Below are 16607 nucleotides of genomic sequence, written 5' to 3' on the forward strand. Positions count from 1 at the left end.
GCATCAAAGCAGTATATTAGAAGGATTTCTGAAGGATCATGTGACACTTAAGACTGGAGTAATGATGCTGAAAATTCAGCTTTGATCACAGGAATAAATTACATCTTATGTTCAAACAGAAACAGATACAGAAACATTCTAATGTTGTATAATGATTATCACAATGCATCTGTTATCATTTTTCAATTAAATGATTAAGAATTTGGAGGAAACAAATGTGCTTAATTGTCATGTAAATGCAAAATCTTTCTAAAAACAGGCTTCATAATCTGTATGCAAAAATACACGCTCTTATTTTTTAAGTGAAATATCGCTGTGACTTTTCTTAGAAAGAGTCATTCATCATGCTGTTTAAACTGATGGAATCTATTGACCGGATATATGCATGAGCATGAAATTAATCAAACCTCCGTCCAAGATGTTCCTTATAATAACTGACAGTGTAAACAGTAATTCAATCAGTACTGACTCTGGGTCTATAAACTCTTTCCAATATATTATTCAGAGTTGCTTTGTACACAAGGTCTCTCTCCATTCATAAAGTCTCACACCCTCTTCATTACACAAAATAAACATTTACACCTACCACCACGCTCCACGCTCATTTACATTTAATACTGACGGCTGCTAAACTTGACCCGGACGCTCCACCGTGTTCAGAGTCGCAATCGGTTTGATTAGTGTAAAAAGGAGTGAAGAGAGCCGGTGCTTTTGTCACTAATGCTTTTGATTCTCTAGACATGAAATAAAAAGAGAGTCCATTAATGCATTCATGCTGTTTCTATGACATCACTCACAATTGGATTGAGCGCATTTTCGAGCTGCACGCTGTGGATATTTTAGCCAACGTGCTCTTCTGTCTGTGGTTTTATTTCTCTCTTCCTGTTATTAAAGCATGCATTTCATCAAAACAATTAAATACTATTATGGGCTTTTACTTTATGGTTTTGATCCTGAGCTGCTTACAGCAGCACTTCATAGTATTGAGCCATAATAGCACAATGATTTCACCTAATTATACACTTAAAGGAGACCTATTATGCCCCTTTTTACAATATGTAATATCTCAGGTGTCTCCAGAACGTGTCTGTGAAATTTCAGCACATAATACCCCACATCATTTATTATTACATGATCATTCATTGTATCATTATACTGAAAATGCCTGTTTTGAGTGGAAGCAGAAACATGCTGTTTGTGCATTGTGCATGTCTCTTTTAATGCAAATGAGCTGCTGCTCCCCGCCCCAGTTTTCATAATAGGGCTGTGCCTTTACAGCTCATAATTCAGATATTCTGCATAAAAAACATCTGCTTGGTTTGTGAGTACTAAACTAAGTTCTCTTTCATGTCGTATGGCGCTTAAACCATAAGCTGCAGTGTAATATACAGTAAATAAATTAATAAATCCACTGCTCTCGTTTTTTCTGAGGCTGGGACTCTAAATAGTGTTCTGTGCTCGTCTAATTTTAATTTATTTTAGTTTAATTACATTAAAATAAGAAAAATTTACATTACATTAAAATAAGAGAAATTTAAAACAAGTTTTTATATCTTATTTCAGTTCATGTTTATTTTATTTCAAGCAACAATATGTTTATGGTTTTATTTTTAGTTTAAGTTAATAATAAGTCTGTAATTTCTTTAAGAAAATAATAAATATAAGAAGTGCAAGCAGTGATTACCAGGGTTCAAGCACTTTAAGGCATTTAAGCACGTATAAAAAAAAAGACATTTTTAAGCAAGCTTGTAACTACCTAAATCATTTATTTAAAAGCATTTTTGGCAAATCCAGGTAATTTACCATAGAAATATTATGTCTTTTAATGGTTATACCTGTTATAGCGTCAGCTGTGGTCTGATCTCCTTAAAACTTTACATGCTTGTTTAGAATCACCTGTCGCATGTGCTCAGCGGGTTTCGTGAAGTTTTGAGTTTTTCTTTAGACTTTATAGGGTTTTGAGTAAATTCGGACAGACCCCTTTTTAAACTACCCCGTTATAGCATCCCAAAGGTAAATTTCAAAATGTTGTTTATAATTATTGACCTAGAGTGTCCGGAGAATTGTACTGCAACCTAGGACTAGTTTGCAAAAGCAGTTTTTTTACATTTATCATTTAACTAATGGTCTAATTGACAGCAGTGGTTCTAGAGGCAACGTTGTCCTGAATGAGGAGTTCTATCATATGATATGAATATCTCTGTGAGTCAAACAGGCCCAGCAAGTTGTATTCCGATCAGCCTCCATTAACCTTGTCTAATAGGTGCTCAAACTTCATCAGCCAATAATGAATAATTATTTATAATAACAACTCATTACATTTATACAGTGCTTTTCTAGACACTCAAAGCGCTTTACATTGTCAGGGGTATCTCCTCATCCACCACCAGTGTGCAGCATCCACCTGGATAATGCGACGGCAGCCATAGTGCACCAGAACGCCCACCACACACCAGCTTACTGGGGGAGAGAAGAAGCCAATCAGTAGATATAGGGATGATTAGGAGGCCATGATGGTCAGAGGCCAGTGGGCAAATTTGGCCAGGATGCCGAGGTCACACCTCTAATCTTTTCGAAAAACATGCTGGGATTTTTAATGACCACAGAGAGTAAGGACCTCGGTTTAACGTCTCATCCGAAGGACGGTGCTTTTTGACAATATAGTGTCCCCATCAATATACTGGGGTGCTAGGACCCACGCAGACCATACGATATCAATATCACCGTGAGTCATACGGGTTCACAGAGTTGCGTTCCTTTCAGCCTCCATTAACCTTGTCTAATAGGTGCTCAAACTTCATCGGCCAATAATTAATAATTATTATTAATAATAACTCATTACATTTATATAGAGCTTTTCTAGACACTCAAAGTGCTTTACAGTGTCAGGGGTATCTCCTCATCCACAACCAGTGTGCAGCATCCACCTGGATGATGCAACGGCAGCTATAGTGCACCAGAACGCCCACCACACACCAGCTTACTGGGGGAGAGAAGAAGCCAATCAGTAGATATGGGGATGATTGGGAGGCCATGATGGTCAGAGGCCAGTGGGCAAATTTGGCCAGGATGCCGAGGTCACACCTCTACTCTTTTCGAAAAACATGCTGGGATTTTTAATGACCACAGAGAGTCAGGACCTCGGTTTAACGTCTCATCCGAAGGACGGTGCTTTTTGACAATATAGTGTCCCCATCACTATACTGGGGTGCTAGGACCCACGCAGACCACAGGGAGGGCACCCCCTGATGGCCTCAGTAGCACCTCTTCCAGCAACAATCTAGTTTTCCCAGGAGGTCTGCCATCCAGGTACTAACCAGGCTCAACCTTGCCTAGCTTCAGTGGGCGACCAGTCTTGGGCTACAGGGTGATATGGCTACCAATGATATGGCCAATGCTGGCCATGTTTTTATTTTATTTTATTTTATTTTTTAGATAAGCAAATGTCCTTATAGACACTTGTGGCATTTTGGACCAAGACCATGCATAGCGCCCCTTTCGAATGTTTTCGCGTCCATACAGGAGGTGCTAGGACCCACGCAGACCACAGGGAGGGCACCCCCTGATGGCCTCAGTAGCACCTCTTCCAGCAACAATCTAGTTTTCCCAGGAGGTCTGCCATCCAGGTACTAACCAGGCTCAACCTTGCCTAGCTTCAGTGGGCGACCAGTCTTGGGCTACAGGGTGATATGGCTACCAATGATATGGCCAATGCTGGCCATGTTTTTATTTTATTTTATTTTATTTTTTAGATAAGCAAATGTCCTTATAGACACTTGTGGCATTTTGGACCAAGACCATGCATAGCGCCCCTTTCGAATGTTTTCGCGTCCAGACAGGAGGTGCTAGGACCCACGCAGACCACAGGGAGGGCACCCCCTAATGGCCTCAGTAGCACCTCTTCCAGCAACAATCTAGTTTTCCCAGGAGGTCTCCCATCCAGGTACTAACCAGGCTCAACCTTGCCCTAGCTTCAGTGGGCAACCAGTCTTGGGCTACAGGGTGATATGGCTACCAATGATATGGCCAATACCGGCCATATTTTTTTTTTTTTAGGATATGCAAATGTCCTTATAGACACTTGTGGCATTTTGGACCAAGACAAAATGTTTTCGCGTCCGTACAGGAGTTATAGGCATTTTACTAAAAGTGGCCCAGAACCTTTCAAACGTTTTCGTGTCCCTTTGTGACGGCTTCAACTTCTGCCGACCGGGCAAAAAACCGAGGACTAGTTTGCAAAAGTAGTTTTTTTTCAAACAATCCAAAATACTCAAAAATTTCGCCAGGCTCACGATCAAATCTGAGGCATGAGTATTTATTTAGAATGTATTATTTAGAATAATTCTAACAACATAAGGCACCTGAGTCTGCGACTGACGCTTTAGGAGTTATGAGTGATTTCATACTTTTGATCGCTGTAGCACCCCCGTCAGGCCGATTGGGGTAAGACTTGGTGACTTTGTCTGCGGTGTGAGTACTACCATCCCTCCAAGTTTGAAGTCTCTATGACTTACGGTTTGGTCTGCAACAGTTTTATGTGGAGATTGCTGATGTTTGGCCATTCTAACAATTACAATAGGGTTTTAGAGCTATGCGTTTGAACCCCTAATAATAATAATGAAAAAGTGTGAAATTGTTTGTGATTCAGTTTAATTTATTTACACACTGAATAATTTGTGGTGGTTTCTTAGGCTGAAATAGTAATAGGACATTTTACAAGGTAGAAAACAAAAGGAGTGAGGATATCTACCTACTTTCCATTGTAGAAAACAAAACTTGCAAATATCTTCTGTCATTTGTCAGTGACAAAGCAGATCATGTGCAGCTTGTGAAAGACACTATACTGCAGGTAAAGACCATTTATATCAATTTACATCCAAAACAGTTGGAAAAAAAGAATCTACACTTTTTTGTGCCCCAGTACTGCTGAAAGTCTAGAAAGCTCCTGGTTATATTTGGAAATATATCTTGAATTCAAGTTTGAATTATGAACGCAACAACTAATCTGAAAATGTGACACCAAGCGAACCACTGATTCCATTGATGAATTCCAAAGGCCTGAAATGTTAATGTACTTTAGTGAAGAAAATGAAAAAGAAAACGCTTATTTGTACAGACGCACCGAAAAAACACCTGTGCCATATCAAACCACCTGTCTCGCTTACAGAGAGCTCTATTATACTGTGCATCCTCCCTGGAGAACATTAATCTCCATTCTACAGGACGGCACACAGATCCATTAACTGCCCCGTTTTCAAGAAGGGTCCCCCAGTTCAGTTTGCAGATGGGGCTTGTGCCTCTATATTTGCTTCATATTGAGGTTGCGCGGCGTAGTTGCCAAGGAAATGGGCCCACAAGTGCACAACCAAATGCACCAGAGGAAAGTTGAGTGCTCACTTATTTTTGACGGCGAGAAAGCCTGAGATCATTTCGAAGCCTTCTCCTGGCGACGACATTCACATACACCTGCATTTACAGGCCCCCTGCAGGAGGCATGATGGATAATCCAAAACTATAAGCCATTGTGAAACACAAAAGAAGCCAAAATATCCAACACAGACCTTTTTTGAAAGAACTCCTAAAAAGGCTAGGAGTCATTTCGACTCGCTGTCAAATCCACATCGACAAAGCCGAATTTTAACACTCCACAAAAGAGTGTTTTCTCTTTTCTTAGAAACTGCAAATGGCATACTTGAACCTCGACATCAGATGGCAACCTTGACATCAGAAGTGTCAACCAGCAATTTCTGTTTTCCATCAGTGCTGGGGTTTAGAGCGGCTAAAACACAGAGAGGACGGTGGAAGAGGAAGATCATTAGCTGCCACAGGTGGGAAGCCAAGGATACATTTTCTGCCTATTATAAACACCTCCAAAACACACTTAACAATGATACTTTACACAAGGTCATATGGAATGTAACAGTGCCCGCCTGCTTTCTCAGCAGTGCTGGTTTTAGCATGTATTTTTTACCATTCATTTTCTTCATAAGGATTTTAAAAAGTCTTCATTAAAGCCCTATAAGCCATGAACCAAACCAGCCAGCTACGAGGTGAATCACAACGCTACAAAATGTTATTTAAAGCAAAAAAGTATGTGAAACTCCCATTAACTATTACAAAAATTAGGCATAATTTAATTAAAAACACTGGAGAAATATAAAACTGTCCATTTAAAGTTGTCGATTGTATGCATAGAAACAATATACTTTAAGTTTGTTTCAAAATATGCATTTTTATTAAAAATGTAAATGTTTTGAGAGTGTGGAAAATCGACAATGTGTATTGTTCAACATTGGAGCGCACAGCCTTTCTTAAAACGTTTGTAAGTTTTTTCCTATGGAGAAAATGAATGGCATTTTTACTTCCAGAACAGACTGTTGCACTCTATAGAGAGTTTGCACTTACATCACGATAAACAACAGCATGGACTGCATGATTTACTATTAAATACATTGTTCTGCTAATTTATGCTGTCTAAACCACAATGTGTGGAAGCTGTTAAATCATATGGAGATGGATTAAGCAAGAAAGAAATGGTGCAATATTTTGACACACTAAATTTGAAGATACGTACAAGCAGTATTAATTAAGATATTAGTCTAACACTTCACCGACATGACCGGAAATCATAAGACATACACAAATATTGTCAGGATTCTTGCCCTGGAAATCCTGGTTCAGTTTGGCCAGCCACAAACACTTTTGTTCTTCAGTTTTTTGCCCTCTTCTCCGTGATTTGTTTTAACTTTTGGCAATCTATGGTACTTCAAATGTTCTTCCCAGTTTGACCGATCAGTAAAGCCCAAGACATGACAATAATTGACCATTTTCAACAGCAATAATCAGCAAAATATGCAAGTTTTCTTTGGTTCAGTGGCACTGTTTACGTTCAGTGCCGCCAATATCGCCAATTGATGACGCGTCATGAAAACACTCCATGACCAAGTCTTGAACATAAAGGCAGTAAAAGAGCAAGAATAATTTGTAACTATACTATTTTGAGCCCGACTATTAGCAAATAGCATCTTTACTTTAGAAATATAATAATCAGTTCTAGTCTTGTGACATTCAGTTGTGAATAACATTAGTTCAAAATGGCAAAGTTGAGTAGTTTACATCAATGGATATTACTGTAGGTCGTTTTACATTTGTCACAAAACAGCTGTCAAATAATAAATGTTTAACTGTTTACATCTTACCACACACTTTTTAACTGTTAAAAACTGAAGCGTCGCTCTGGAATTTGTTTTCAGTTTCTGTGAATGGTAAAGCCCCGCCTTCTTGGCGGTCATCTCAATAACTGACAACAACAGCTATTTATGTAGCCCCACCCCTTTTCAGTCCTGCGCCCAGTGTCTTCTGTCTTCCGTTTGTATTTCCACAGCTTAAAGGTAAGATTGTACAAATTTATAAATGAACCAATCGTTTTAAAATCTTCCAGGTCTGCTGACATTTGTTATGACATTTGCCTTAAACATTGTAATGCACATGATAACACATTAACTCTACAAAAAGTAAATCCAAGTTTAAAGCCAACAATACATTGTAGCCTACAGGTCAAAATGATAGATTTTTCTTTTATACCAAAAATCATTAGATATTTAGTAAAGAAAATATTCTATTAATATATTTTGTAAATGTCCTACCATAAATATATCAAAACTTAATTTTTGATTAGTAATATCCATTGCTAAGAACTTCATTTGGACAACTTTCTCAATATTTTAATTTTTTGGCACCCTCAGATTCCATTTTTACAAACAGTTGCATCTCAGCCAAATACTGTCCTATCCTAACAAGCCATACATCAATGGAAAGCTTATTTATTTAGCTTAAATTAAAAATAATGACTGGTTTTGTGGTCCTGGGTCACCTGCACTAGAAACGATATTCGTTGCACACCGTTTGGACTACAGTAATAACTAAGCAACAAAAAGTACTATAAGCAGTAATAAGAGGACACGTGTATTCTAAATAGCCTTTTTAATTCACACAGTTATGAATTACTATTATTATTAAGAATCTCCGCTAAAACCCAGCCCTCCAAATAAATATTCCTCCATCACATAAAACGCAAAAGCAAAGATTGTCAAGGTATTTTAATTGGCTAAAAAAAGGCGTCCCCCCGTATCTTTTCCGCTGTTTACAATGTATAAGTGAAACAGGTGTGGAAAAATCACTTACTCCACCTTTAAAGCAGCATCAACTGGAGAGCAAGCGTGCACTAATGAATTAAGAGCACACTGAGTGCGATCATATTCTCACGGAGCCCAAAATAATATTTAATTCAACCATACAAAGTTAGGTTAATACAGGAGATGCAGATAAAACACAACGCTCTTCATTCTAAACGCGTGGAGATTCACTAGACTACAAACCGCTCAAAACTCTGTCCTACTTATAAAGATGCTTCTCACATAGCTGTGCATTTGTAAAAAAAAAAAAAAAATGTGTCTCAATGGTGAATAAATACAGGAGGTTGTGCGTACTCACAGTTGTAAGAGATGTCAACCACAGGATCCCGCGAACGCACAAACGCATGTCTCCAGCCGTGTCCACTGCGCGCGTTGACAACTGTAGTTTGAGCAAATGCTTTATAGACTGAACCTGACCAATCAGAGGAGAGAGAGAGGAGAGAGCGCACATCATTCATAGTAGCCTACCGCACAAAGCGCGTTTAAATCATTGCATCTCTGCTGCTGACAGGGAATTCCAACAAATGCTATTATTTACAGTTTTTCTCAAACATTACAAAAGGGTGTTTCTGAAGTGATGCCGTAGAAGAACCACTTTTGTTCCCTAAAGAACCTTTCAGTGAACAGTTCTTTAAATAATCATTTCGAAGACCATTTTAAAAATCTAAAGAACCTTTATCAACCATAAAGAACCATTTCGACATTTGAAAGGTTCTATGGATGTTCAAGGTTCTTCATGGAACCACTGATGCCAATAAAGAACTTTCATTTTTAAGAGTGTAGGTTTAATTGTTTCTAAACCTATAAAGTACTTGGTATTATACTAAAGCTTGGTATTAAAAATGCTTAATATGTCGACCATATTGAGCCTATTTTTAACGGAAGCTCGTTTCCGTCAAGAAATCAAATAGGCTAAAGTTTTACTTTTTATCTTTCAACTTCCCCCCCTCGCAATTCTGACATGTAAACTCAGAACTCGGAAGAAAAAAATCAGAATTGAAAAATATAAACTCAATTCTGAGGGAAAAAAAGTCAAGAGATTTAAAATATGAACTCAGAATTCAAATTTATGTTCTGAGTTTACGTCGCAATTCTGTTTTTCCGCCACAGAATTGCGACTTTATGTCTTTCAATTTAGCATTTTTTTTTTCAGAACTGCGAGAAAAAGTCCAGAATTGTCAGATAAAAAGTAGCAATTTACCTTTTTTATTTGGCAAACGGGCTTCAATTATGGTTTATGTACATGCACTTTTTAAATACACTGGTAAGCACATGGTGAACTCCGTATTTTTGACAACTAAAACACTTGCCCAAACAAATTAATATAATTTAATGAAAAATATTAAATGATAAACACTTACATGAGATGAAAACTCTCCCAGAAAAAAGCTGTTTTATTCTACATGGAGAAGGTCGCCCCCTCATGTTGACATCACATGACCAGCAATGTCGCTCAAACCAGCAATTTTCTAGCAGGATGATCTATAATCTATTGAGCAATACACATCACATAATATTGCAAATATAGATAATACAGGCTCATTTAGGCCTTTTCAGAAAAGCCTAATTATCATCATGTGCATGCATGCAGACAAGTGTCTGCTTATAAACAAACAAAACTGTTGAACTGATAAAACTTTATTACATTTAAAGGGTTCTGCAATTTGTAAACATTGCACTGTGATTGCATAGATTCACAGATATCATCAGTGACATTCATTAGGTATTCACAATTTCCTGAACAACCGCTTTTTAAAAAGTACTTCGAAAGTATCAATTTATTTAAAACACCATTTACTCTTCCAAAAGAACTATTAGGAAAAATATTTAAAATTGCACATCAAAAAGGAGCTTGTGATATAAATATATAAACATGTCTTCTTAAGAGCAGCAGTCTAATTGAGCTTTGTCACCAGGAAAATTATAAGTGAACCTTCAACCTGAATAAACACGTGTGTCTTGCATATTTGCTTTCAAAGTTGTTTAAAAAAGGCGAGACAGTTCATTAGATGCACATTTAACAGGCTTAGTGTTCATATTACTAATGTTTGATGATCCGCCAGGATAAGGATTTGCTGATGCATATACAGAAAGAAGGCATTAAAACCAAACATGTCAAAAATATTACATATCTGAGCATCAGTAAACCAAATTCACCAGATCTTTGCAAAAATATACTCTTTGCAAGTGCTAAATTTGTATAAAGTTCAATGCACAGTATGCTTAATTTTTTGCATGGAGTATACTAAATGAAAAGTGCCATATTTATAAATGGTGAATATAAATGTGAATAGTTACAACAGTCATAATTTGACCTAGTTGGTGATGAAAACTTATGTAGGTTTATAGAACCCTGTCATGACACAAAATCTGACCATCCAGCTTTGAGTAAATAAAAAAATGGCTTTTGTGTACCGTAAAGTTTTACCTTGTATGAAAGTCTCTAATGCAGCGATTCTTAAAAATGTACATCAAAATACATAGTTAACATGGCAAAAGTGTGTTTCTTGGTAAATCTGGAGCATATAGTATTGTGTTGGACAACTGTAGTGGAAGTGTAGTGTCATATCTTTGCAAACAGCAGCCATTTCTGGACATCTCCAAGTCTTATTTGCAATAAAATATCTTAGATTGTATTTTGTACAGTCCATTTAAATAACAGTTCATCTAAAAATAAAAATATCCTGAACATTTACTCACTTAGTTTGTTTCTTTATCTGAACAGATTCGGATAAATGAAGCATTACATCACTTTCTCACAAAATGAATCCTCTTGCAGTGAATGGGTGCCGTCAGAATAAGTTCATAAGTGAAAAAGTTCAACCTTTAACTGATGGACGTTGTATGGATTACCTGTGGATTATTGTGATGTTTTTATCAGCTGTTTGGACTCTCATTCTGACGGCACCCATTCACTGCAGAGGATCCCCACTGGTGAGCGAGGATGGCCTGAGGATGAAAACATTTTCAGTAAATGTTTTTCAATTTTGGGTGAATTGTTTTGTTTTTTTAACTTAATTTGTGACTACTGTCTCACTTACTTTGCATATTTACCCACTGTCCTCTATCACTGCTGCTTTGAAATCATCTGTAGTGTTTGTAAAATCATTTTAAAATACTGAATCCATGAGGAAAATAAAACACAAAAAAGATTCAACAGAAAGTACATGTGCTGTAGAAACCCCTTCATAACACTTAACTCTGGTCACAACAGATAGCAGTAAAAAAAAAAAAATAATAATAATAATACTATACTAACCCATAAAACTCTAAAACAAAACCCCTTTGGCACACAGGAACATATCTGAGATGAAAAAGAATAGGAATAAAACACAGCAAGTTCACACGAGGACGCTACACACCACAAAACTACATTTAAGGGAAGTCACTTCCATCATAGATGATGGGCTTCTCAATGGTCAGGTGGTAGTTTACTTTCTTGGAGAGAAATCTGTAGAAAAGAAAACACAGGACAAACATAAAAACATCTTTCCAATTAATAACTACACTGTAAAAAATATTCTTTTTAAGCTGCACAGATTTTGTAAAAAAGTAAAACCAGGTTTTCTGCAGGTTTTATGAAGGTCACTATCAGTCAAATTTTTGGAACAGTAAGATTTTAATGTTTTTTAAAAAGTCTCTTCTGCTCACCAAGCCTGCATTTATTTGATCCAAAGTACAGCAAAAAAGGTAAAATTTTGAAATATTTTTATAATTTAAAGTAACTGTTTTCTATTTGAATTTTTTTTTAAATGTAATTTATTTCTGTGATAAACGCTACATTTTCAGCATCATTACTCCAGTCCTCAGTGTCACATGATCCTTCAGAAATCTTTCTAATATTTATTATTATTATCAATATTTAAAACAGTTAAGTTTGGATTCTTTGATGAATAGAAAGATCTAAAGATCAGCATTTATCTAATATAAAAAAAACGTTTGTAACATTAAACACTATACCAATCAAAAGCTTGGAGTCAATATACTGTTTTTGGAGGAAGAAATTAATATTTTTATTTAGCAATGATGCTTTAAATTGATCAAAAGTGATGATGAAGACTTTTATAATGTTACAAATTCAGATATTTGCTGTTCTTCTGAACTTTCTATTCATCAAAGAAACCTGAAAAAGTTCTACTCAGCTGTTTTCACCATAATAATAATAATAATAAATGTTTTTTGAGCAGCAAATCCAAATATTAGAATGATTTCTGAAGGATCATGTGACTGGAATAATGATGCTAAAATTCAGCTTTAAAAATCACAGGAATAAACTATTTTAAAATATATTCTAGTGGTGGGCATAGATTAATTTTTTTAATCTAGATTAATCTCACTGTAATCTTGGAATTAATCTAGATTAATCTACATTAAAATGGCTAATTTGAATTCTGATGAAGGCATTCAGAATATGTGTGCTACCCAAATAATGACTAAAAGTAAGTCTTTGAGAACGGGTTTCTCAAGCCAGGTGGCGCATTAGACCAGGGGCTCATCTCCTGTTTCCAAAATGCATCACAAACTGCTTGACAATTGCATTTACAACACAATTAACTAAAAAAACTTGTGTAACCAACTATTCCTACACTGCATGTACTTCTGCGTAAAAGGCTATGCGACGTGCGCTTTGCAGTTAAATAGACAGACGCGCACGGGCATGGATATCTGCGAGCATAGTCTTCGGTTAAACTGCGTTGCTTTTAGAAGCGTCAATTCAGTTGTTGCATATAGTTAAATGTCTTTATTTCGGGATTATCAAAGTAAATTATATCTCAAATTTGAGATTTTACTGGTGCACAGCAGATTTTCACTGGGGCACGTGCCCCAGTAAAAAGGGTCTAGCAACGCACCTACCCTGAAGCAAACCTGGCGGCTTCATAGCTGCATCCATGTTAGCACGTCTCGTTTGATGTTATAATTTCACAGTAGACATACACACAGGTTCGAAGACTCGTTCTCGCCCCCTACAGTGCAATTCGGTTAGGTATACATCCGAGCTAAAATATCAAGGTGAAAGTCATCATAGCTTGCGTAGTACAGACCCAGCTCCCAACCCAACTTTGAGAATAGATTAACGGCGATATTTTTTTAGCGCCCGATAAGACTCTCACGTTAACGCCGATAACGGCCCACCACTAATATATTCAAATAAAAGACTGTTACTTTAAAGAGTAAAAATATTTCAAAATGACTGTTTTTGCTGTACTCTGGATCAAATAAATGCAGGCTTGGTGAGCAGAAGAGACTTTTTTAAAAACAATAAAAATCTTACTGTTCAAAAACTTTTGACTGGTAGTGTAAATTCAAGACATTTTAAAGACCCTTTAAGAGTAAAGTAAAGAAGTAACCAACACATTTCCATCTCCTTCTAATTGATTTTGAGTTTACAATTAGGAACAAGAACATCTGCCAATGGGTTCAGAAAAATCAACTTATTTCAAAGGCAAAAACTGGTTTTCATACCCCATTTGTTCTTGATTTAAACAAACTCACTTAATGATTTTATGAAGTTAAAGTCATCGGATGCCCATTTTCCACAAGTTGATATGATTCTTTAGGGTCTTAATAAGAAGTCTGTAACATACTTTGATTCAAATTTCTCAATGGTAGTGTAAAAAATAGGGGTGGGCATAGATTATTTTTTTTTAATCTAGATTAATCTATATTAAATCTTGGAATTAATCTAGATTAATCTAGATTAAAATGGCTAATTTGAATTCTGGTGAAGGCATTCAGAATATGTGTGCTACCCAAATAATGACTAAAAGTAAGTCTTCGAGAACGGGCCAGGTGGCGCATTAGATCAGGCGCTCATCTCCTGTCATCTCCTAAATGCATCACAAACTGCTTGACAATTGCATTTACAACATAAGTACCTATACAAACTTGTGTAACCAAGTACTTCTGCGCAAAAGGCTGCACGACGTACGCGTTGCCGTTAAATACACAGACGCGCACGGGAAAGAATAGCCTATCTGCGTGCATAGTCTTCGATTAAACTGCGTTGCTTTTAGAAGCGTCAATTCAGTTGTTGCATATAGTTTAATGTCTTTATTTCGGGATTATCAAAGTAAATTATAACTCAAACTTGAGATTTTACTGGGGCACAGCAGATTTTCACTGGGGCGCGTGCCCCAGTAAAAAGGGTCTAGCAACGCACGCACCTGCCCTGAAGCGGCTTCATAACTGCATCCATTGCAGACTTTGCACGTCTCATTTGATGTGGTAATTTCACAGAAGTTGGAGACTCGTTCTCGCCCCCTACAGTGCAATTCGACTAGGTATACATCATCCGCGCTCAAATATCAAGGTGAAAGTCATCATATCTTGCGTAGTTTAGACCCAGCTCCCAACCCAACTTTGAGAATAGATTAACGGCGATATTTTTTTTATCGCCCGATAAGAGTCTCACGTTAACGCAGCACGTTAACGCTGATAACGGCCCACCACTAGTAAAAAAGCACTCTTTTTATCTTGTCAAAAACAGCCCTCTTTAGAGCGAGCTATTGTGTTGCATGTTCCTTTAAATGCTAATGAGCTCTGCTCGCCCCGCCCCTCTCTGCTGTGGGATGACGAGCCGCAATGTTTACTTTAGCTGCATTCAGCCACGTTTAGCTGCAAAACTTGCTAACCAGCACATTATTAAGAAAGGCCATGTGCAAAGATGCATAAAAAACCCTTATATTAACTTCTGCTGGGGGGTGAAGCTGCATCATGAATGATTTGCACAAACATAGACACATATGTAGATCGGGATCACCGCTTTACTTTTAAAAACGAAAGTAACGTTAATCCTCTGCGTCTTCAGCGGCTCAGATGTCGGGAGTAAATGACTACTGCTATGTTCATTATTAAATCCAACAAAAGAACACCTCAATCGCTAAATCGGAGACATTCTTGTCTGCACCTGAGTCACACATTGGTGATCAGAGTCGGACTATTATTAAACTGAGAATGACCTGATTTTAAAAAGGGGATATTACTTTTAAAGATTTAAAAAATACCACTGGGTGGATTTTTATAATTGTAGGGGGGTTGTGTACACAAACTGCCAACACACATTAATGTTGAAACAACATGGAAAAGTGAGTTTTGCATCCAATGACCCCTTTAAGACTGTCTGCCTTTTTAAGGTTTCAATTTGTGAATGAGTGAATTAATTCTTTTTAAGACCCGCAGAAACCCTGTAAAATGCACTGCAGGCGACATTCGTAGTAAACATCAGCAAAATACTATCAGTCCAAATGGTAGATATTTTCTGAGAAGCACAAAAGTTCTGAAAGGTTCCCTGGAGTGTATAAATGTCAGCTGTGTGTTACTGTACCTGGAAAACGAGTTATCAAAGATGAGCGTATAGACTCCAGGATTGCGGACCTTGAGTTGGCCCTGAATGGTCTCTTTGTGCGAGTTACAGCGTGTGAGAGGAATCAGAACCTGAACCACAGGGACATGAAATAGATTTAGCACTCTATGAAGTAAAAGGGCTCCTAAGATTAATGGTTGTCATTTCAAGGAGTGAAAACAGCTTCCAGAAGATGAAAAGAACGACACATTTGGACGCTGCCACACTGAAGGGATGTAATAATGCAAGCTGATGCAATGTCTGTGAATATCAGTGATGTTTGTGAAGACATGCAGCCTGCAGCAGTTTGCATTATCCCAACTGATTATTATTCAACATACAGTTTTCAATGTATACCCAATAGATGTCAATGCTGGGTAAACTATTTTCAACAACTTAGCAACCTACAAGCTACTTTTATTGTAACAAAGTACTTCACTGTACTAAAGTTGATATTGTTATCTAAAACTGTTAAAAAATAATTTTTGCTAATTGGGCTAAAGCTGAAATATTTAGAAGCCCATTTGAAAAAAATGTAACTGCAACTTTTTATCTCAGAATCTCAGATATAAACTTGCAAATCTGTTTTTTTTTTTCCTCAGAATTGCATGATATAAACACAATCGTGAGATATAAAGCCAGAATTGCCAGACAAATTTGCAAATCTGACTTTTTTTCTCAGAATTGTGTGATATAAACTCACAATTGCGAGTCAGAATTGTAAGACAAACTCGCAATTCTTTGAAATAAAGTCACAATTCTGAGAAATAGTCAGAATTGTAAGACTGTGAGTTATAAAGTCAGAATTGCGAGATATAAATTAGGACATTTTCTCAGAATTGTTTATATCACAATTCTGACTTCATAACTCACAATTGTGAGATAAAAAGTCGCAATAACCTTTCTAAATGTTTTATTCTATGGCAGAAATGGCAGAAAATTAAAAAAAATAAGTTGAATGAAAACTAAAATGAAACTGAAATATAATTTATTAATTAAATGAATGAAACTAACAAAAATTGTAAAAGAACAAAATTACAAAAACTAAATAAATGCATCTGAAAATATTC

General features: G+C 36.8%; 2 protein-coding genes across 2 annotated transcripts in view; both read right to left on the reverse strand.

Annotated features, from left to right (window-relative positions):
- The window catches only part of ghrhrl (growth hormone releasing hormone receptor, like), a 34949-nt gene extending 26408 nt beyond the window's left edge, over window positions 1–8541 (reverse strand). Inside the window, exon 1 of the mRNA XM_073822741.1 lies at window positions 8494–8541. Within this exon, the coding sequence (XP_073678842.1) occupies window positions 8494–8541 (48 nt within the window). The remainder of the gene's footprint in view (window positions 1–8493) is intronic.
- A 1276-nt stretch (window positions 8542–9817) lies between these two features.
- Window positions 9818–16607, reverse strand: part of LOC141290634 (FYVE and coiled-coil domain-containing protein 1-like) — a 22411-nt gene continuing 15621 nt past the window's right edge. The window contains exons 7-8 of the mRNA XM_073822742.1: window positions 15520–15629; window positions 9818–11646 (exon numbers count right to left, since the gene is read on the reverse strand). Of these exons, the coding sequence (XP_073678843.1) occupies window positions 11571–11646; window positions 15520–15629 (186 nt within the window). The 3' untranslated portion in view covers window positions 9818–11570. The remainder of the gene's footprint in view (window positions 11647–15519; window positions 15630–16607) is intronic.

Source organism: Garra rufa, chromosome 18 (genome assembly GCF_049309525.1).
Source record: "Garra rufa chromosome 18, GarRuf1.0, whole genome shotgun sequence".
NCBI classification, from domain to species: Eukaryota; Metazoa; Chordata; class Actinopteri; order Cypriniformes; family Cyprinidae; genus Garra; species Garra rufa.